General features: G+C 36.4%; 1 protein-coding gene across 3 annotated transcripts; it reads left to right on the top strand.

Annotated features, from left to right (window-relative positions):
* Nucleotides 1-285: 285 nt before the first annotated feature.
* ZBTB1 (zinc finger and BTB domain containing 1) lies at nt 286-23,923 on the top strand. 3 transcript variants are annotated; one of them, XM_011384550.2, is made up of 4 exons: nt 286-1,006; nt 12,052-12,122; nt 13,080-14,995; nt 22,094-23,923. In XM_011384550.2, the coding sequence occupies exons 3-4, from the start codon at nt 13,098-13,100 to the stop codon at nt 22,128-22,130; spliced, it is 1,935 nt and encodes a 644-aa protein (XP_011382852.1). In that variant the 5' UTR covers nt 286-1,006; nt 12,052-12,122; nt 13,080-13,097; the 3' UTR covers nt 22,131-23,923. The 3 variants fall into 3 exon arrangements, with proteins under 3 accessions (XP_011382852.1, XP_011382838.1, XP_011382844.1); XM_011384536.2 differs by lacking the exon at nt 22,094-23,923 and having other exon boundaries at nt 13,080-17,783; XM_011384542.2 differs by lacking the exons at nt 12,052-12,122; nt 22,094-23,923 and having other exon boundaries at nt 13,080-17,783.
* The last annotated feature ends 237 nt before the right edge of the window (nt 23,924-24,160 follow it).

Below are 24,160 nucleotides of genomic sequence, written 5' to 3'. Positions count from 1 at the left end.
GGCGCATCTGCCACGGCCCTCACATATGACTGTAGGCGGAAGCGTAGAAACAAGCCTGAGCGTCACAGGCTCCCCACACACAACCGCGTGACCCGGGGACTTTCCCCAGGGTGTGCAAAAGCATGGGCACCCCCCTCAATTCAAGGGTGGGGGTAGGGAACGATGTGTCGCGTGTCCACAGGGAGAGGGGTGAGGGCGCGGGGCCAGGGAAGCTGAGCCGCGGGAGCCTGGGGGGAAGGCGGGCTTGGCGGGGTGGGGCACGGCGGGGGAAGTGACTCAAGGCCAGAGGCGGACAGGCCCATGGAAAGCAGGGTGGGGGGAGCACTGGGAATGGGCGACCCTGAACAGAGTGGTCGTGCACGGGACAGGGCGAGGGCGCCGGCACCCCGGGGACTCAGGAGACATACCGCAAGGGAGGGACCAACAGCTGGGTCCTCTCGGGCAGGGGTCTAACATCTGGACGGAGTGGGAAACCAGCCTCCTGCCCTTGGGGAGTCGGGAGGAGCCCAGTCTCGTCCAGCTGTGCAAACAGGAGGAGGAGGTCCCAAGCCTACCCTTGGGAGAGGGGCGAGAGGGGTGGTCAAGCCGCCGCCACGCCAGCCCCCGCGGTGCGGGTTGCGCCAGCCTCCTCGGAGCCCGACGCAGAAACTTGTTGCAACAAACAGGCGACCGCGGGTGCCCCTAGCAGCCAGCGGCGGAGTGGGTGGGCGGGCGAGAGGGAGGGGAAGGCTGGCGGACGCCGCAGCGAACTGGTGGGCAGACCCGGAGTCGCCGCGTAAGCGGGGCCGGCTCAGTGCGGTGCGGCAGGCGCGGCTGTGCGGCAGCGGAAGTCCTTTGTTGCAGCACAGTCCCTGGCAGAGCCAGAACCTCTCCGCGCAGCCCAACCCGAGCGCCGCGCGTCGCCGCCACTGCAGCTCGCGGCCCCTTCGCCTCCGCCCGCCTTTCCCGTGGCTAATTTGCCTTAAACTCCCTAAAACCTCCGCACCCCCGGTTCCTGCTGCGGCCGGTGAGTATTTGCCAGTTGTTGGGGCTATTTGCGCAACTTTGGCTCGCGCTGAAGGGTGGCGGGCCGAGGGCCTGGTGGAGTGCGGGGCCGCAGCGGCGCCAACCCGTGCGGGAAGCCGGAGCGCGGCGGACGCGCTGCGAAGACCCTGCGACAGACGGCTACCCGGCCGCTTGCTCGATCCCGCCGGGTCCGGGACGTGCGGCCTCCTTCGGTCGTAGGCGAAGCCCCTGTGGAGACTAGTTCCCACATTAGTTACCTTCTTTTCCCTTTCTTTCTCTGCTTTTATTTTTTTGAGGGGGGAAGGGAGAGGAGGTGTAGACGGAAGGCGGGAGGACCCAGTTGATTGACATGCCCAGAGCCCGCTTCTCTAAACTTACAGCTGCGGCTCCGCGGCGGATGGGAGGAGAAGTGTCCCGGAGCCCGAGGCCGCAGACTTGGGCGCTCTCCGAGGGAGGAGGCGTAAGAGCTGTGCAAATTCTTGCCACGCTCTTTCCCACCCCCTCTTGCCGGCACACACGCTTTTTCTTCGGTAAAAAGTGGCAGATTTTGGGTTTGAGAATTTTCTGTGGAAAAGACCTTCTGTTTCCTGGGAAGAAAGTGCTTTCATTTCCAGTGGTGGGAACTTATTAGAAGTTACGTTAGTGTTCGGTAAATGTGTTGGATGTAGATCCGGAGTCGTTACCACATAAAATATGTAGGCTTGGGTCTGAGCTCAGCCACCCTCCCACTCTCTCATTCTATCTAAGCCACGCGTCTACGTGATCTGAAAGGTTGACATGGTATTTTCCAGATTAGGAGAGTCAGGGAGATGGTGATAGTCCTTGATATTTTCTGGGGACAGTAGGGCATTTTTATGTGTAATAATCCTAAATCGAGCTTCAACTTGGTAGATACGCACAGATTCTCCACTGGCCCAAGTGTATTTCCATACAGTAGTATCACGGCAGAGAAACTATTCCAGGAACAATTTTCCCTTTGACACTAGAACCCAAGGAGTGGTTCCAGGCTTTTTGAGGAGACTTAGAATCATTTTCTGGAACTGAAATTCAGGTATTTTGGAGCAGATTTGGCGAAGGCTGCTTTGATAAAAGCTATCACTTCTTTGAAACGGAGAAATTAGATTCTATGAAACTTTGTCAGTGCGAATGGATAGGATGGGGAGAATTGGGGTACAAAAAGATGAAGCTTTTGACTATCAGAAAAGACTGGCTATCAGAACCTCAAAATTTTCCTTTTGAATCATTTGCTGGATATCTGATAAAGTTTCAATAGCTGAATGGTTTTGGGAACTAGATAGGGCTTTCTCATCTTAAACAGACAAAATCGTAGTGGAGGTGAAATGCTTTTTTCCAAAGAGTAATACAGTCTGCAGTAGAACCATCGATTAATATTTTATATTTATTTTAAAAGTAGATTTTTTTTCTTTATGACCAAATTTCCATCTATAGAATAACTCAGGCCTTTCCTGAAGCCTTTTTATTCTTCTCACCTCCAATATAGTTGCCTATTGTGGTGGTGGAGGCAGATAGCTGGTGCATCACTGTTAGAAAAAGAGAAACCATATTTAATCAGGACCTTAGCAGAGCAGGAACACAGTCTTAGCCACTTGCTCTTGACTTTGAGTTTTGATTTCGTTTTAACACTGCTAAATTTTTGTACTTAGAACTATTTCCCATTCAATGTTTAGGAGAAAATTGCCTGCTTTCAGGCCTCTCTTCTCCAGCCAGGAAAAGTGTTAAGCCTTTGATATTAACCTTCTGGCCCAAAGGGGAGGGAAACCAGTTGGATTAAAAATGCAGAAAATTTTCCATAGATTTTCATTTTTAAGCTACAATCTGTTGTCTTAAAAAATTCGAAGTGTATTTGAAAAACATCTGCTTGAGTTCATTTTGGTCTCTGTAGGATGTTTTCTCGATATTTTTTTGTGCTAATGCCTCTTACCATAAAACACTGAAATTATTTTTACGTGAACCAAATTACAAGTGATTCATGTCTCAAAATGGAAATACTTTATAAAATCCATGCTCTTTGTAAAAATTCAACGTATACGGAAGTACATAAAATACAAAAATGAAAGTCATTCTGACTCCCACTCCCCAGAGATAATCACTGTTAATAGTCAATTCCTTGTAAAATGAGAGAAGGCAACATTTGATCATAACTGCTGCTGTGGGTGCCTCACTGTGAGAAGGGATGGCCTATCAGATGATTCATGGACTCATGTTCTCTGTTCACTTCTCAGGTTGGTGAGAATTAGCTAGGTAGAGGAAAAGGAAATGTTTTGCATTAGGCTGATTTGAAATTCTCTGATTAAGCAGCAGACTTGAGAGTTTGAATATAACAAGGCTGCTATTTTAGGTCTATCTTTATGAAGTACTTACTATATCTTGGTGGGCTAGTGCTAGTTCTCACACTTTTTTAATGTTAATGTTGATGTCTAGCCTCTCATGCGTTGATTTATAGTAGCCAAACTCATTTAAACAAAACCCTCATATTTGTAGAGAGTTTCATAATTTATAGTTGGGAAGGAGTTGGGTATACTTGCCATGAAAACTACTGTCAAGATATCCCTGTTGCTGATGTGGAGTGAAAGATTCCTCTTAATGAGTATCCAGAGGTAGCATGCCAATATCTAGGCAATTAGAGGAAAGAAGGGGATTAATGACTGGTTTTCAGATGTGGCGTGGAAGGAGATGGGACATATTTAAGATAGATTTCTAACTATACTTATATTGTGGCTTTTGTAGTAACTACAAGAGATCTTAGTGAAAGTACAGAATCACTTATTACTTCATCTGACATATTCAAGAAGAATGAGTTGGGAAGTAGTTGATGATGTTCTGAAAATAAAGCCCCAAAATAGTACATAGAAGTTTAATTACAATGTTGGTTATTTGAAGATGTTGGGGACATGCATGTTTTTTAGGTCTATCTTTATGAAGTACTTACTTCATAAAGTTTAAAATCATTTTCAAAATAAAATTGGAAAATTAAAGAATTAAATCACCAATCAGATTTTCTGTTTGTTGTCTGTGTAAGATGCATGTAATCTTTTCGAGGTAACTGAAGAGCTCCATCCCCACTTTAAATCTTTAGTATGAGGGGAGGGCTTGCTGTGATGGGCAGTGGGAGTCAGCAGAAGGAAGAGGAGTTCAGGAAGGGTCAGGGTATTATGCCTGCAATATGGGGCAGTGTGAGAATACTGGTAACTCTGGGAGGCTTAGAATGTTCCACAGAGACACTTCAGTTAATTGTCATTGCGGGAAAGAGTGTTGTCTGGTTTATAAAACTGAAACTTAGGACTCTGAATCAAGAGTCAGAGTTCGAGTCCCATCTTCTACTTATGAGATGAGCACTTAAATACCAACCACTGAACCTGTCTCCTCATTCACAAAATTAGGATAATAAAAATATCTACCTTAGGACTGCTGTGAGAATCAGTTGTATAATGTATGGAAAATTGCTTTGTGAATTTTTCATCACTATGTAAAAGTTGCCATGATTAAAATAATGCAAAACGTCGATAAGCAAAATAAAATTTACCTACCTCAACATTTATTCATTCAAAAACTGATCAAATATCAGGCAACTGTTAGAGGCTCAAAGGATATACACTGATGACTAAGACAGTGCCCTGATCTCAAGCAACTTACAGCAAAGCAGGGGAGCCAGCATAATTATAATCCCTGCTATGAATGTGGTGATAGATATAGCATCTCAATTTGGATGATACATTATTTGTCACCCTATAGTTGTAGGTACAGGCTCTTTCAGAAACACAGAAGAGGGTCATCTGCCTTCCCCTGGGATCAGAAAAAAACTTTCTGAACGTGAGCTGGACATCATCGAAAAGGTTCTAAGCAAAGAGAATAGCATGTATAAAAGTATGAAGGCTTTTGCTGTGTTAGGTGCTTTAGGATGAGGGAGAATCTTAAATCTTGAATAGATTTAAGGCTTAAGAATGGAGTTAAGCTTCCTAGAATGAACATACTTTTTATACTCTTTATTGATTTCATTTCATTGACTTAATTAGATAAAAGTGAAATTTTCAAGATTTTTGGTTAGAATTTTAAAAAATCAAGCTATGAAATTGGAAACAGGGTAGTTCCCATCATCATAGAGAGAGCTGCCTCACCAGTAATTCACTCAGCAATATTTACTGAATACATAATGTTGCAGAGAAACTAACAAGCCAAAGTTCTTACCTTCAAGTTTCTCATAATCTAGAGGGGAGACCAATACGTAGAAAACTGGGGAACCAATTCTTACTTAGTGTTTACTCCATGACAGACACTGCCTTACAAATAAATAAGTCTAAGTGCTTGGAAAGATTACCATCCCCATTCTCAGATGGAAAAATTGAGGAATAAATTGGTTAAGCAATCTGCTCAAGGTCACATCTAACAAATGGCTGAGCCAGAATTTGAACCCAGGCAGACTGATTAGCTTGTGTTTTAACACCTACTTTATGTTGCTGTTCTCATTATTAAAATATAGTGTAATAAGTGCAAAATAAGGTGACAATATACAGTAGTATCAAATCCTAAAATAGAGAGGGAGGTGTTACAGAAGGCTTTCTGGAGGAGTTCATAAACTGACTATTAAATGATATGGGAGGTTCAGACAGAAGAACCAATCCGTGTGACTAAAAATGGAGGTAAAATACATGAAGCAATGAGGGGTTGGGGGTGGGGAGACAAACAGTTTTATGCTGGTTGAACATGAAGTTTGAAGCAGGAAGTAGCAAAATAAGACTAGATGGGTGGGCACGGAGGGCTTTGTATGCCTTGCTGAGGAGTTTGTACTTTAGTCTGAGGCTATGTGGAGGGAACCATAGAGGGTTTAAGCAGATTTTTGTTGGATTTGAGAGTCCAATTAAGGAGCCTGTTGTAATAACTCAGGAGTGATGATAGTGGCCTCAGGAGAGCAGGGAAGGTAGGGAAGAAATAGAGGGGCAGATCTGAGAAATATTTAGTGAGAAATTAGCAAGACAATTTTGAGGAGGGAGACCCAGCTGACTCCCAAGTAGCCTGGGTGATTGGTGCATGGTGGTGCCAGGTGAGACAGAGACTACAGGTGGAAAACAGTTTTAGGTGGGTCTCAGACAAAGTCACAGAGTGAGTATTTTGGAATAGAAGTTTCACAAAATGAATTCTAAGAATATGAATGCCACGTGCAAAAAGGGGCTTTCTGATGAAGTTGTTTTTTGCTGAGAAGCCTACTGTTCACACAGTGCCCTCTGGTGGTCAGACGATGCCATGTTACCTCTTTAGGATGAACAGATCAATATACAGACACTGGTTGGATAAGTAAAATTTATCCAACCCTGGAGGGAGAGAGCTATGTTCCAGAAGCCACTTTGTTACCTTTGCTTTCTGTGTGGATAAATCTCTTAATGCTGCTGAACTACAGAAATACCTCAGTTATTCAGAAGTTTATTTAGTTGGCAACCTCAGCTATGAGGTGCCCTAGGCTGAAGCAAAAGAGTAAGGCAATTTATTGCTTTTCAACAATTAAAATAGATGGAACAAAGTACAGGTATTAAAGCCTTATTTTAACTCATAGAACTCTAAGTTCTCATAAAAAATTATCTATGTAGATTCAGTTTTGATAAATTTTTGCCTTAATTTTATAACCCATAACATTGAAATGGTGGGCAGCAAGAGCTCAGCCTACCACTTAGAAGTGACAGCTGTTGGTGTCACAAGGCAGTGAGACAGAAAAATACTGACCAACCAAAGAACCACAGTCTCCATAAGTATAACTGTCTTAGGCCATTTTGTAGGTGCAAACAACCCTTAGAAATTTGAACAGCTCCTATATTTCAGCCAAACAATTGATGCAGAGGAGAAAGCAGATAGCCAGGAGTGCTATACTTGGGGCTGCAGTTAGAACAGTAGGAAGAGCCCTTGATTAAGGAGATCAAAGTCCCATCCTGTCAGCCACTAAAACTAGATATGACTTTGAGCATATCGTGTAACTTCCTAGGGCTTCAGTTTGTTTTCTCATCTGTAAAGCAGCAGATTGAACTTGATCACTTTGTAAAATTGTATGAACTATGTTCACAATGATGGCATTAATATTTAAGAAAAATCATTATGCTTGGATTGAAAAGACAAACATCATCTCTATGCAAGAGTCCTATGAGGAGTATGATTATCTGTATTTTATAGATGAAGAAAGCAGGCTTAGAGAGGTAAAGAAGTTTAGTACTAGATAGAGCTATTATTCAAATCTTTTAATGTCTGCTTTCTGGCTCTTATTTAATACTTTCACTTAACAAGCATGCATTAAGTGCCAATATGTGGGAAGAGTGCGCTAGGCTCAGGGAACACAAAAGCTATCAAGCCTCGCCCCTGTCTTTGAGAGTTCAGTTAAGCACTGCTATACTGTACCTCTGTCAGTGCTAATGATATAACACAACAGCACTGTTAGGACTAACATACAGCCACATTAGGGTTTTTAAAGATTTTAGGGTGTGAGCATAGAACTGAGCCACCATTTATAGCATCGTTTCTATGGGAATATGTGTTTCAAGTTCCAAATAACTAACTTAAAAATAAAGTTTTAGAATGTAACTCAGTTATAATTTCAGGACTTCCTGTACTAAGTACCACTGTACAGTCTAATGACCAGCCAGAATGCCTGCCCTAAAAAGTGAATTAAATTTTCTAAACTTGATCATGCCTGTCATTTAAGTGCCTTGAAGTAAAACCTTCAGAAGCCTCTACAGCTGGTTCTTCCTTAAAATTTCAAGGAGGAAACCTAAAGAATTTAAGTTTAAATTTAGAAATTGGGCTGTGTACCCTGGAAAATGGTATTCTATGAAAGAATTTTGCTGAGGTGACCTTATTTTTATGGGTAGCAAAATCGTTAAGGCCATGATGTCAGGCTGAAGAGTGATATTGCTTGTGTTCTAATTTCACCAAGTTCTCTGAAGTCTTAATTAGGAAGATTATATAACATTGTGTGCCTCTGTTTTTATCTGGAAAATGGGTCTTAAAATATTACCTACTTAGTAGAATTTGTTATGGGGATTAAATGATAAAATGATACATATTTATATGCATACATACGTGTGTATAATACACATATGCACACATTTGCTTAGACTAGAGCCTGGCACATTGTTAGTAAGGCCAGTAAAACAAATATACCTTCCCTCCCATTACATTCCCAAGCTTTTGTTTATGCTGTTGTGTACCTCTCCTCAATTACATAGATACCTATGCAAACTACTGAAATACCTTTCCCTTTGCTTTCTATTTTTCTCTATCCCACTCATTCATCAAGGCTTCACTCAAATACTACATCCTTCCTAAAACCTACAGTTTTAGTACAATTCATGCTTTTCTCTTTCTAAACTCTTGCTGAACTTTATTCAAAATAAATTAGTACTTAATTATTCTCAAATTGTGTCTTGGTTTAAAATTGAATCCCTCACATGTAATTAATTAGCTCTATTGTATACCATCCTTCTTCACCGTCCACCTCAATGCTGTATGCAGTATTAGAATTATAAGTGTTCAATGTGTTCAAAACTCTGATTTATAAACATAAGAGAATCTTTTCGTTACATTTCAGGCTTCTTAAAAAGCGCTCAAAGTAAATCCAGGTACATGCATTCAATCAGATAAAACATAGAAATAGGTATGAGGAAATAATGTATATATTGAAATGTCTTTTGAGATCCAGAAGTAATTTAAGTTCAGAGACTAGGGCACTTAATTGAGAGTCTGACGCTAGGCTCTGCTGCAGCCTCACTGAGGCTGTGCAAATCGTCCTCAGGGGCCTCCTTGGTGAGGCAAGTCTGTGACATAGTAGAAGGTGATTATTTGTCTTAGAGAAGGAGTCAGCTCAAAAATTTCCTTAAGTTACTTCTTCATTCACTTTATATGCTTACTTATAGACCTTTAAATTATCATTTGACTAAGGCTAGGAGAAAAACCTCCAGCAAAACTTTTTTCCAATTTAAGAGATTTAGCAATGAAGGAAAAGTATTTCTGAAACCTTACTATGTCAGTGCGAAATTTACTGAAATAGCTTACACAGTGTAATTTAGGGAACACGTCTACTGGCTAAGACTAGATGCATATATACAGCTAAAACCACATTACAAATAAGAGTTCAGATGGCGGAAGTCACTTGTGCAAGAGCACTTGGCCAATAAACCCTGCATTAAGAACTCATACATAGTCTTTGATTGAGTATTCTTGGAGAAGGCCACACTGCGTAGTATCAAGGAATATGTAGTAACAACTATACAGTAGTTAGTACCCATCTGGGTGGTCAAGAGTCCTAGTACGTACTTTGTCACAGTTGGCTATACTCTTGCATTGTTTAACAGCCCTAGACCTTTGCCCTTCTATCAAATAATAATGTTGGACTAGATTAGATCTCTCTATGCTGTAAAAGTCTATGAATATCTAAATTGCTTAATGTGCAATGATGAGCTGGTAAACTTTTTCAAAATTTAAAAAATTCACTGTCAAATTATTTATTACTTAACTCCTTATTTTTCCTGGAGAACTGCATGCATACTGGGTATCTAGCTGTAATAAACTTTTTCTACCAGTGATGTAGCTAGTAACACAAAAGCAACCACTGATTGCAGTTATGAAAATAAGAACAACTGAAATATAAGCAATCATTTTACTTAAAACTGTTTACATAGCTTTACTATAACAAAGTTCACTAAGTGTTTTTGGTAGCATTAAGGATATCAAAAACTTGTAAAGAGCAAACTTCTTTTGGAATTTGAGTAAGTAAAATTTATTGTTTAATTAATACAATTTATAATTCATTTATAATTAAATGAATTATAAAAATTTTAATGCAAAAATTATTTTCAAGAGATGAGCTAAAAGTCTCACAGGAATTTAGATCCCTCACCCTGGACTCCACCTCCAGCCCAGTTTTTTGGATGTTATTAAGCCTTCTTTAAGCTTTTCTGAATGAGGTGTAACAAGAACAAAGTTGATGGTACTAATGTGTGAATGATTGCTATTAAAAGTCACTCTACTTAAAATTAGTTTTACTCAGAACTTGGACATTTGCATAATGGCATTGATGAAACTACAGATCTAGGTCAGCCTCAAGCTGTAGTTTTAGCATTAATTTCAGACTCATTACTTGTTCTGCTTCATGGTCTATGAGGGGAGGATGGAAATAGAGACCCATGAAGAGAGTGGGATTCATACCCAGGCCTGTCTGACCCAGAGCCCTTATCCTTTCCACCACAGCATGAAGCCTTCCACAGAGTAGGCACTTTACTGAGTACATGTTGAATGGAGTCCTTAATTTAGAAAAAGTCAAAATTCTCCATGATATATCTTTGAGATTATAGAATACTTGTGTTATTGCTGATTCTCAGTACTTCATCAGTGCCAGGTATACCAAAATACTTAGTAAACATTTGTTGAATTAAAAAATAATACATCAAAATGCTCTCAATTCTCTTTAGTGTCTTGTTTTTGTTAACAGAATGTATTTTCACTAATTGAATTGAATTGTGACAGTAGCTGCAGATGTGCCTGTCATATTGGTTTTCTGTGTAGTTGCATTAATTTTGGTTGCTGATCATAAAATTGTTTTTATTTAGATTAGAAGGGTCCCTAAAACCTTTAAGCCCTTCATATCATTATTTCAAGCACTTTGACAGCTCAGGAAACTTGGGATCAATAAGGATAAACAAGTTACCCAAGAATGCAAACTACACTGGAACTTAGATCTGTCTTATCCAAAGCCTGTGCTCTTTTCACTGTACCGTACAGTCCTCAACAAGATTTTGTCCCTGCTTCCACGCAGGGCATTCATTATCCTGTGAACAAATTTGTTTCATTTAAACAACTCTTACTACTAGAAAAAAAATTTTGAGATAATATCTATCCCCTGCTTTTCTTTTTGATTTGTTATTTTTATTAAAAGTCTCTCTGAATCCTACAAAATGCCTATAGACCTAGAAATCTCACTCTACATAAAATAGGCTTGGGGGTCAACGTGTGTGTGTGTGTGTGTTTTCCATTTTAACCTTTGAATAAGGTTTTGTTGTTTGGATTTGTTTTATATAATTATAATTGTTACATAATTTTGTATCCTGTGTTATTTTACTTTACTTTCTATCCTGAAAATTTATTTTCTTCTACAGTCTTCATTAATACAGTTTTTAAAGGCCACATGACAGTGAATGTTAGGATATGCATTTACCTTGGTTTACTTACAGCTCCCTTATTAACAGGCATTTCAAGTTATAAATAACATTGATAGATATATTTGTGCATACATTGCTTTTTGTATTTAGGTACATACTGAACGTGGTTCCTCACAGTTTTAGCACAGGTATCTGAGTTACAAAAGGTCGAAACGTACCTTCTTGAAATACTTGATCTAGCTTATAGAAAAGGCATAGTGGTTGCAATTTTAAGCCACCTTCATTTCAACAGTGCATTTCAACAGTACTATTTCACACACATCCCTGGCTATGCAACTCTGTCTTTAAGCAGGAAAACAGAGGCAGGATGGATCTTTTGGTAGTAGAGAGAAAAGTGGTATGTGATCTACATACGATCTGTGATGAACAGATAAGCAGTTGGAAGTAAATAAGCTTAGATACTCTTAGTTACTACTGCAGGGAGGGTTTAGGGACTGAAGAATGAACATTTTATTTCTCTGAACAGCTTGTTAAATGTTCTTTTTATGTTCAGTCAAATTGGGTAGGAATTTGTTTTTCAGTGGAAACTAGATTCTGAAGTTTTACAGATTAAAAATGAAGTGGAAATTGGATCTTATTTTAGATTTATAGTATAATAGATAGGACTTCTATAATAGATAGTGCTTTTAATATTTTCTTCTCCTTTATTCAAAGTCAAGTCCCTACATTAAAAATATTTATAGTGTCTACCATATGTTGTTAAATGAAGAAAACTACTTGCAGAAAGTAATATATAGTATAATACCATTTAGGTTTAAAAATTAAAAACGTAATAAAGGAAAACTATGTCCCTGGCACATGGTACTCAATATCTCTTGAATCTATGTATCCATAGAAACTGATCTGAAGATATACAATCCAGAGTGTTTGGAGAGGTTACCTCTGGGAAGAGGTATGCAACCTAAGGTGTGTTTTAATTTTATGTACTTTTATGTTTGACTTTATTGCAACGAGCATGTGTTACTTCTGTACACTTTTTTAAAAATCAAAAAATGAAGAAAAATTTGCAAACTATGAACAGATACCACCTTCCCAAATAGATCCACTGCTTTTTTATATCCTTAAGTACGTGCCAAGCAGTAAAAGATATTCCAACTCTACGGAATTATTGCTTCTCTAGTAGTTAAGAAAAGAGAAAAGCATTGACCAAACCTATTTACTTGGTGCCATTTCCATATAATCTAATAAGATTTTTTTTTAATAGAATTTTTCTAAAAATTTCAAACATGCAAAAATAGAATTAGTTATCAACACATGGCCAATCTTACATCATCTGTAGCCTCACACTCAATGCACTGTATTATTTTCAAGCATACTTTAGGTAGATCATTTCATCTATAAATACATCAGCATGTATATCTAAAAGATAAGGACTCTTTTTTAACAACCAAAATACCCTCATCACATATAAAAATGAGCAATAACTCCTTTATATCAATCATCTAAGAAGTTTTTAATATTCTTCAATGTAGTTACTAAATTTCAATTTGTTCTTTTATTTACTTTCATTGTTTGTATACTTCAAGTACTTTTAAACAAGTGCCTTTTCTTCTTTCGAATTTGGTATACATTCTCCCCCTACAATTGTAATGAAACCAAAATGATGGTTTTTGCTTCTGATACTTTTGCTTGTATTTCTTAAAATGAGAAGCTTGAATAAATGTTTGGGTATCTTCATCTTCAAATTTAAAAAAAATGATTTAAGTATATATTATTTATTGAGTTTTGCTATATTAAAATGGAAAGCTATTCACACCTTGATTTTAATAGTAAAGTCACACAAGTCACAAATCATGATCAAAATTATTCTTTCAAATGCTTTTCTGATATCTTGTCTGACTTCAATATTTTTGTTTTACATAGGTCTCTAATTAATAGAAGATGGCAAAGCCCAGCCACAGCAGCTACGTCCTTCAGCAGCTAAACAACCAAAGGGAATGGGGTTTTCTCTGTGACTGTTGTATTGCAATTGATGACATTTACTTTCAAGCACACAAAGCAGTTCTAGCTGCTTGTAGCTCCTATTTTAGAATGTTTTTCATGAACCATCAGCATAGTACTGCACAACTGAATCTCAGCAACATGAAAATCAGTGCTGAGTGTTTTGATCTCATTTTGCAATTTATGTATTTAGGAAAAATTATGACAGCTCCCTCGAGTTTTGAGCAGTTTAAAGTGGCAATGAATTACCTACAGCTGTACAATGTTCCCGACTGCTTAGAAGACATACAGGATGCAGATTGTTCTAGTTCAAAATGTTCATCTTCTGCTTCTAGCAAACACAACAGCAAAATGATATTCGGCGTAAGAATGTATGAAGACACTGTGGCTAGAAATGGCAATGAAGCCAATAAGTGGTGTGCAGAGCCAAGTTCAACAGTAAATACACCACATAATAGAGAGCCTGATGAAGAGTCTTTACAATTAGGTAATTTTCCTGAACCACTGTTTGATGTATGTAAAAAAAGTTCTGTGTCCAAATTATCTACTCCAAAAGAACGTGTGTCACGACGCTTTGGACGGAGTTTTACCTGTGATAGTTGTGGATTTGGCTTTAGCTGTGAAAAATTATTAGATGAACATGTGCTAACCTGTACTAACAGACATTCATACCAAAACACGAGATCTTTTCACAGAATAGTAGATGTTAGAGACGGAAAAGACAGTAATATTAAAGCTGAATTTGGTGAAAAGGATTCTCCTAAAACATTTTCTGCGCAGATGGAAAAATACAGAGGAGACACAAGCCAGACTGCTGATGATTCGACTTCAACCACTGGAAGCAGAAAGAGTAGCACAGTGGAGTCTGAACTAGCCAGTGAAGAGAAAAGCAGAGCTGCTGAGAGGAAAAGAATCATCATCAAGATGGAGCCAGAAGATATTCCTACAGATGAACTGAAAGACTTTAACATTATTAAAGTTACTGATAAAGATTGTAATGAATCCACTGACAATGATGAATTAGAAGATGAACCTGAAGAACCATTTTATAGATACTATGTTGAAGAAGACGTCAGTATTAAAAAAAGTGGTAGGAAAACTCTAAAACCTCGGATGTCAATAAATGCTGATGAAAGAGGTGGTTTAGAAAATATGAGGCCCCCTAACAACAGCAGTCCAATACAAGAGGATACTGAAAATGCATCTTGTGAGCTGTGTGGACTCACAATAACCGAGGAGGACCTGTCATCTCATTACTTAGCCAAACACATTGAAAATATCTGTGCATGTGGTAAATGTGGACAGATACTTGTTAAAGGTAGACAGCTTCAAGAACATGCTCAAAGGTGTGGAGAACCTCAAGATCTGACAATGAATGGGTTAGGAAATACTGAGGAGAAAATGGACATGGAAGAGAATCCTGATGAGCAGTCTGAAATAAGAGACATGTTTGTTGAAATGTTGGATGATTTTAGAGACAATCATTTCCAGATAAACAGTATCCAAAAAAAGCAGTTATTTAAACATTCTGCCTGTCCTTTTCGGTGTCCTAATTGTGGCCAGCGTTTTGAAACTGAAAATCTAGTGGTTGAACATATGTCTAGCTGCCTAGACCAAGATATGTTTAAAAGCGCCATCATGGAAGAAAATGAAAGAGATCACAGACGAAAGCATTTTTGTAATCTGTGTGGAAAAGGATTTTATCAACGCTGTCACCTAAGAGAACACTATACTGTTCATACTAAGGAAAAACAGTTTGTTTGTCAGACATGTGGAAAGCAGTTTTTAAGAGAACGTCAGTTGCGACTGCACAATGATATGCACAAAGGCATGGCCAGGTATGTCTGTTCCATTTGTGATCAAGGAAACTTCAGAAAACATGACCATGTACGGCATATGATTTCTCATTTATCTGCTGGTGAGACTATATGCCAGGTCTGCTTTCAGATATTCCCAAATAATGAACAGTTGGAACAGCACATGGATGTTCATCTGTATACATGTGGAATATGTGGAGCAAAATTTAATTTGAGGAAAGATATGAGATCACATTATAATGCCAAGCATTTGAAAAGAACATAAGTGATTTTCTACTGTACTAATGTTTAGTTAATATTACATAAAACACCAAAGCAAAGGATATGAGCTATTTAGAAACTGATTTTCTAAGATGAAGTGTTGGAAAAAAATTTCAAGGCCCTTTTTCTTTAAATATTTTTGTTTAGGATCTTAAGTACTACAGTTTAGGTGTTAAATGTTTATCATTTTTGCTTTTTCTTAATAGAATTATTTGGTTTTAGTTTGTTTTAGCTATGATTAAAGTTACTTTTAAATGTAGACTGCAAGTGGTTGTTACCCCTTCAATGACTATTAAACTTTAGTTTTTTTATCAATAAGGTGATGACTTCACTATTTCTATGTGGTTTTTTTTTTTTAAGGTTATCCTATGAAATTTTAAACCCAGTATTATTGGCCATTTCTGTTTAAATTAAAAAAAAAATTTTTAAGTAATTAGTTATATGAAACTTCCATTCACTTTTAGCTTTTTTTTTTTTTTTTGAAAGTTGAACAGTGATTTAGCCACTGTGTATTCCCCCTTCTTATTAATGAAATTCATATTCTTATTAGGCAGGTTAGGTGCACTGAATCTAACCTTGAAGGTTGACATGGGCCCACACTTGGCCTAAAGAGATTGATGGACCTAAGGAAATTCCTATAAATGAATATTTTCCTATAATTGATAAAATATTGTCATTTAATAATCACATTTAAAACTTATATTAAGTATAAAACCCAATGACTTTACCCCACCTGAGAAATTAGTAAGGGACAAGTCATTTTGTTTTGTGGTATAAAATTTAACTATGATAGTTAATAAAAAAGACATATCTTGTATTCACTTAAAATAATTTAAAATATTCTGATTTCTAAAGTGTGTTTATCAATTATTTTTGTTTATAAATAGACTTTAATAGTTCTCTAAGAATATGACATCTAAAGGAAAATGATTTTTCACCTTTAAAATTACATACTTTTGGAACTTCAAGATTTGAGAAAGCTGCCATGTATATTGATAAAGCTAATAAAATAAATCAATTATAAATCTGGTTGTTCTATAAAAGTAGAGTGTGCAAACAATGTCTTGTGTTTTATACTATCTAATATTTGGAGAAAATGTGTTGTGGCAAATTGCAGTCTATCACTATGCTTCATTTTTTAAAAATTTGAGGATTATAAAATAATCACAGCATATAAATGGAAAAAGTTTATCATTTTTTAGTTAAAATAGTATTACTGCTAGTTGTTGCTGACACAGGGTCTACGTGAATTACATGTGAATTAAAACACTTGGGAAAACTGACCCACCAATAAACACAACTATTGAATAGAATGATTTTTAATGTGAATTACTTACTTGTAATACCCTTCTCAGAATGAAAGGGATTCTAAATAACTCCTATATTTAAAAGTATAATTTTGTGATTATGAACACTAATTTAACAACATTTTTTCTTTTCACATCAAATTTTTAAGATATGCAAGTCATATTTTTGTATACAACTTGCATAAAAGAACAAGTTGCCAAGAGAATTGAGAGATTTATTGACTAGCACAGATTTAGTGGATAGAGAAGTATTAGCACAGTGTGAGCTCAGAGATTTGTGGGGAGATGTTTAGGGTATTAAGTAAGAATAGGAATAGTATAGAGGCCATGCAGTATTAAAATAATGGGAAGTAGAGAAGGAGGAAATACACAAAAAGGTAAATGAGAAATCAGGAATTTTTTAAAAGCCACATAGGAAAAGCAAATCATCTTAGTCTGATGCAATAGTTTAGCAGTAATTAAATCTGAAACGCAACTTGAAATATGGTATATACATTACTGATAGGAACCTGATAAAGTGTTCTAACAAACCCAGAGACCATCAGAGAATAGTGTAGAGAGATAAGATAAACTCAAAAATTCCAAACTATATAATATCTCAGTAAACATAATTTTCTTTGGGACCACTGTTTTACATGACCCTCATCAAAATCTCTTGCAGTGGCTTTCCCAGCATTAAAGAGCGGGGTTCTTTCTAAATGCTACCACCACGACCAAACCATTTACTAATGGATTGTCTACTCCATTTAAAAAAGGGGGGTTTAGCTTACTGTTTTGACAGATACTAACAGCCAACAATTAGCAAGCAAATGTATAAACAACCATAAAATCTAATTTTACATAACTGTGATGTTCATAGTTTCACAAAGCCACACCTCAGCGATGTTGTTTTCTCTCAGTTTCGTGTTACACAGGGCACATACCTTCTGCTTTGGCACTAGCTACAGGGCAGCACAGGCTTCTTTATAATGTAGTTTTCCTTGTTAAGGCAAAGAGTTCATGTAAAGACTACTTGCCTTTTAAAACTAGGGAAATGAAAATATCCAACACTTCTCTCCAACCCAGTTTCCTCTTATTTTTTCCACCTCTCTCGTGGGGTGGGGCTACAAAGCTTTAACTTCTTACTATTGTTTCTTGCCCACCAATGCTATGAAGACAAGGTTGTGGAACGTGCTTGCTCCTCCTGCCTTTATAATTTGATCAGGCTCCTATTCTAAAAATAAAAGGAAAATCTAGATAGATATATGTGGAATCTTATTTCTCTTTCTGTCTCACAAACACAGTCTTGCATAAAAGGCCTTTTGTTCTCTAGCAAGAAATTCTGGAGGAATCGAAGGAATGAATCAGTGCCTAACAAGCTTGCCACCAATTACAGTATAACTCAGGTGTTTAAATTCTTTGGCAAACAGGACTAAGAATTTCAGAGATTAATAAAGCACAACCAAGTTGCAGTGGATTAGGACTCAAAGTTGTCTTAATCTCTCCCATATTTTTAAAAGTAAAAATATTCAGAGAAATGACTCACATAAGTAAAATGACACATGGCTAATGTTTAATATGTGAAGTTAAAGAAAATAAGGATTCCAGGGGCTAGTGATAAAAATGAATTAAATGGAGTTTGCTAGGGCAGTCAGCACCAATTGGAAGGAAAGATAATAGACTGAAGTGAAAAACATTTAAGTAATGTGGCTGAGAACAAAAAAATGAACAAGATATTAAAGTTTAATAGAGCATTTGAAATTTTATAGGTGAGTAGAGATTTAAGTAATTTGATTGGTTAAAATAATTTGATTAGGTTAAAATTCCATCAGAGCCATAGAATGCCTAATGAAACAATTATTATGAACATGCTAAGGATATGCTTAACTTCTTGAGATAATATACCAAATTTTCTTAAGCAGGAAGAGAGGTGGTGGTTGGCAACTTTTTGGTTAAAACGACCTGTTTCTCTATGTCACTTGTTAAGGAACTTCCATAATTAATAGATCTCTGGAAAATCCCCCAAAGAACCAGTATAACCGTTAAACAAAAATGTCATTATTAACAAAAAGCTAAATCGGTACACCCAAAAGAAAAAAAACGCATGTGTGCATACATAGCTGAAAATAAAGAAATTGGTATTTTTCTTAATTTTAAATGGGTTGAATGAGTTAAATTTTTTGCCATTAATCTACTTTGATCAGTTTTGTATCTTTCCTCACCACCCCCACCTCCTGTGTAAAAAATGCTTCTCAGTGATAAATGTGAGTACTCTGTAGGCACCCTAATATTAGCATTGCCTAGGATTCCAGGGTACTGAAAAGCTCTGTGGGAACATATCCTTATGGAATGTCTCCCATCTCCTTAATACCTGAAGTGCAGTAAACTGGGGGTGACAGGATGAATGCCAGGGAACTGGAGCGAGTAGAGTTATATTTGGTGTTAAGAACTTGAAGCTGCAGGCCAGATTTGGAAACCCCATGATCCAGCCATCCTAGGGCTCTCACCTAACAAACATCCATTTAGTTAGCTCTCTATCTACTTTGCTAAATGCTTTACACATGTAATTTTAATTAATCCTCACAGCCTTATGAGGTAAGTATTCTAATTTTCCAGACAGGGGGCTGAGGTTCAGAGGCTGAGTCTTTTTTCCTGAGACCACACAGAAACTAAATACTAGAGCTGGAATTTGAACCTAGACCTATCTGATTTCTACATTCTTGTACGTAACCACTAAGTTACATACTCCACCTACCAAGAAGTACAAAGAAGGGCCTTTTCAGCGTAGGAACACATGTGATAAAGCTTGTATGAGACTCTGCTCCTTATTCATCAGCTGTCATCTGCTGTGCCTGGTAAGGCAGCTGGAAATAGTGGGTTACCTAATGAACATGTTAATGTGAAAATATATCAGTCAAAACCAAAACTTTATTTGGGTCATTCAGAATGATGTTTTAGAAATAAAGACTAAATACTGATGTTTTCATTTTCCTTTACTTAAATGTAAAACATTTAGTGATATTGTCAGCCATTTTTGGGGCCCATGATTGGTGCTCAATAAAAAATTAATTTGAATTCAACTTCCATATTTCTACCTCTGAACTTTTCCTCCCTGTTTTCCTTTTTCCCTACCTTTATATTTTAATTTCTCCTACCAATCACCATTTCCTTTTACTGATTATCAGACTAATGAGTTGAATAACTCAAATTATTTGAAAATGTTCCTAAGGAAAACCAGGACTCCAGAATAACCAGTTCCCTCTTTTTACCTCAACAGATTATGTGGATAAGAACTTTTTCATTTCTTTGGTTAAAAAACAAAACAAAATCTCTACTGTATTGTGATTCATTTGATTAAAGTTTATAGAGGTGCCTAATCAAACTGCCTAAAAACAAAGTTGGGTTTTCTAGTCATTTATAATTTAATTTACCAACAATATCTATGGACTTCTAGTGTAAACCTAAAAAGTTTTACTCAAAAAGGAGTGAAAGATAATTTCAGGAAACAACACCCTATATATCTGCTCTAACCAAGCTGCAAATTTTAAACAAGTAAACAGTTATTTAATGGTTTAAGTGAAACAGTCTATTCCCAATCAAATCCGATTTTAACTTTATGCATCTATTGCCTGATTTCTACAGCCTGTATAATAGGTTTTACTACTACTATGTTAAATATACTACTTTAATGATCTATCTGCCAAATGTTATTTTTTAAGTTAGTGTAGAAGAACAAGATGGTGATGATTCCATGGGTAATGGCTATAAAATTATTCTCTTTCACAGCCTTCTATCAAACTCAAGGATATATTACTTGGTAACATGGGTAGAGTCTCATGCTAAAACCAGGTGAAATATAGCTACTTAGAAACTTATATGCTGTCAAGAGGCAAAAATGCAAGGATTTAGAATGTTTGTGTCTGTATTGGTAAATACAAATATGAACTAAATGACAATAACAGCTTAGAAATTCATGCTAATTTTGAACCAATTTAATACCACCTAAGTATATGTACATGCTTAGTTGACTTTAGCATTAAGATGTTTAAATCCTATTTTAAGTTTATTATATTCAGGAGAACCAAATCATTGAGGTCCATTAATCACAGAATGGTTCATCTTTTCTATCAAAATCCATCACAGATCACTAGGGGGCAGGAAGCCATTATAATTTCTCATTATCTTATTCATTTGCTGACAAAAAAGATGGTGTGAAGGTTATAATTCAGTATTTGGCTCTGAATTGAATTATCAATGTGCTAATCACCATTGTATTTAGAAATCACAGAAAACTCTAGGGATCAAAAGATGACAAAAACGTAAAGGACATGATTTCAATTCAGAGTCAAGAAATTTTATGTGAGAAAATTTTCATAAATTTACCTATTTGAGACAGGGATAAAGTTAGGTAGACAGCCTATGAAGCCCCCAGTTAAATTTTATTTAAAAAGTTACTATGTTGTTTTTATTCTACTTTAAAGCAGCGGTCCCCAGCCTTTTTGGCACTAGGGACCAGTGCTCCTATGAGAATCTAATGTCTGATGATCTGAGGTGGAGCTGAGGCGGTGATGCTAGCGCTGGGGAGCGGCTGCAAATATAGGTGAAGCTTCACTTGCTGGCCCACTGCTTACCTCCTATGTGGCACGGTTTCTAACTGGCCATGGACCAATACCAGTCCACGGCATGGGGCTTGGGGACCCCTGCTTTAAAGCAATTGCTTATACCAATTAGAATCAGCAGAGCTCATTTTTAGATAAAATATGATTCTAAGCATAGATTATGAAAATCATCTTTCAAATGCTTTTATGTTCTCTGACATGGGAAAAAGTGTTTTAAGAGACAGTCTCTTAAAAAATTAAGGCAAAGCGTTCCTGCAAAAAATATAATTCTACCCAGAATCACTGGTGCAGGTTAGGAGAGTTATGAACATAGGAATTTGAAGAACTCCTCCTCTGAAGGGATGTGTGTGTGTGTGTGTGTGTGTGTGTGTGTGTGTGTGTGTGTGTGTGTGTGTATACACTTTATTTTCATTTGCAGAGTGTATACAACACTTAATATTTGAAGAAAACAGTGTTAGCTTGATGGCTGAAAGCACTCAGTAAAAGAACATGAACTTTTAAATTTGTTAGATTTATGTTTCAACCAGATTTGTCATTAATAATTTAAAGTACATTATAAAATTATTTTATTTGAAGGAAAACGCTTCTTAACTGCTTACTGCCTATTTTTGCCTACCTGGCTGACCACCTATCTTTTTTATGTTACATATTTATGTACCCTACACATTCTTTCTTGCTTAGATTATGCAAGAAAAAAGTGCCCCTATAGTTGAAGAATTATATTAGTAATAATAACACCTTGTATTTGAAGGGTATGAGTTACATTGGGGAATAAATTAAATAAATTTAAGTTCTAGGAACTAAGCTTTTGTTTCCATTCTTTGTTCTATTAACACTGTACTGGCCTGATGCCAAAAGCCATGAAATTCTGGCCTAAGAATTATGTTGTGTCTTGTAGAACAGTCAACTTGTAATATTATTTTTCTTGAGTTTTGTCTTTTTCTGTGTGGCAGTGGTGAAATAGGGCCTTCTAAACCTCTGGAGAAGTGAGATCTGAATTTGGAGAGGACATGGGGAAGAATCAATCTTCAACAGATAATCTTTAAGTCCAGACCCAGGAATATCAGATCTGAAGTGACACCATCTTTTCTGTCTTCCTGACAAACCTCATCAAGCCCAAAAGTTCCAGTTGCAAGGATCCAAGAAAACTCAGTAAAGATCACTTTGAAATCACTTTGTTGTGACAAAATTGATTCATGGTGACTCTTCTAGTATTTGTGGGAAATCAGTGGTCAAAGCTACATTAAAATGAAACTTTATATGCTAATTATCTTCAAGGGCCCCTTCTAAAATAAAAGGGCTTGCTAGGCTACTATAAATATATTATAAATAGAGACAATCATGTATCTATGTAAACACATATAATTCTAAATTTAAAATAATCTGAATTAAAAAATTTTTTTTTTTAAAAATTACACCCCAAAATCTGCAGAGTATAAATAAAAGATGTGGGTACAGAGAAAAAAAATAAGACCAATATTTTAATAAGATAATCTAGTTATTACTGTTAATGTAACATTTGCCCTTCTTTTTCACTGTATATATGTTACAAACTTGATTATTTGGTTATTAATATTGATGAAGCTCCCTTTTTAAACTGTTAACTTGAAGGAAAACCAGAAATGCTATTACTTCAATATTGGTAGATTTTCACAAATCACAGATAACCAAAAAGAATGTATCTTAAGACACGTTATTTTTTTCTAAACTTAGTAATATAAGCTAATAAGAGAGAATGAGTTTCTGTTAAACATTTATTCTTGATATTAATGTATAGCACCATGTTTCTCAGTTTTCAAATTTCAAGATAAAATTTAACTATGTATTGAGTGGCTCAAAAGTTTAAGGTGTTTTAAAAACTTTCGTGAGGAAGTAAAATGTTTGGTGAAATTTTAACCTGGCTACAAATACTTTGTTTTTTATATATACTCATACACACATTTCTTAGCCACATGAATCTTACAGCCATATTATTTCCTTACTGTGAGTACTTGTAGTTTTGCTTTTGGTTAACTGTATACCCATTATTATTATTGTTATTGTTACTTTTGTTTCTTGTGCAATATCAAGATGTTATATATCTTCAGAAATGCTTATGTTTTTATGCCTATTCAAATATTTTAATAAGGAGTTACCTAACTTAGAGTTAGGTAACTTTAATAAAGAGACCTAACTTAGAGTATACATAATAGTATATGTAGAAGTTAAGTAATTTAAAATCTCTAGCTATAAAGTAGAATGATAACTCGAATATTCATTCTAATAATTAGATTAACAAAAATCAGAAAAGTTAATTGCAGTGGGATAGTAGGAACAGGGGCAAGAAGGGAGATGAGAAATCCACTAAAGACTTCAAATTCATATGAATTCAACTGCTTTAAAAAATAAGTTTAGGAGAGGGTTTGTTTCTTTAAAAATCTAGTTAATATCTTTTGGGAACATGAGGAAGCAAATAGAACTGCAGAATTCTAATAGGAAACAGAAAAGATAAATAGTTTTAATAATTAAAGGTACCAGATCAATATAGTAGAGACTTAACAAATAATTTTTAATTGGCTGCTGGAATTTGATTCACAAAATAAATATGGCTTAAATTTTGACTGTACTAAAATAAAATGTAATGAATTAAAATAATAAGTGATATAAATGCATTCTATAATGTGATTATTTTCTGTATATTAGTATAAAATGGAGTTATTGGGTTACATAGAGAATTTTTGTTACATTTTTAAATCCATTGCTTTTACCTAATAAAACTTCCTCCTCCATGTTCAGAAGTTAAACTGTCTCTATATTACTTTTATTTGTACTGTATTTTTTTAAACTGGCTCTTTAAAAAAACTATTTGCCTGAAAAGTTATCAACTCCTTCCATTCTCTAATACCAAAATAATAAAGTATCTGGTATGGCTAATTATGGTGTTCCTGAGCATCTTCAGAAGTACACAAAGAGAATGAACTAAAATTATTATTGCTAAATCCTGTTTTCTTTCAATATAGGATGTTTAGAAAAGTACTATT

The sequence above is a fragment of the Pteropus vampyrus genome, unplaced genomic scaffold (genome assembly GCF_000151845.1).
Source record: "Pteropus vampyrus isolate Shadow unplaced genomic scaffold, Pvam_2.0 Scaffold15, whole genome shotgun sequence".
In the NCBI taxonomy this organism is placed as follows: Eukaryota; Metazoa; Chordata; class Mammalia; order Chiroptera; family Pteropodidae; genus Pteropus; species Pteropus vampyrus.
The sequence above is the reverse complement of the archived record's forward strand: the minus strand, read 5'-3'. Positions and strand labels throughout refer to the sequence as shown.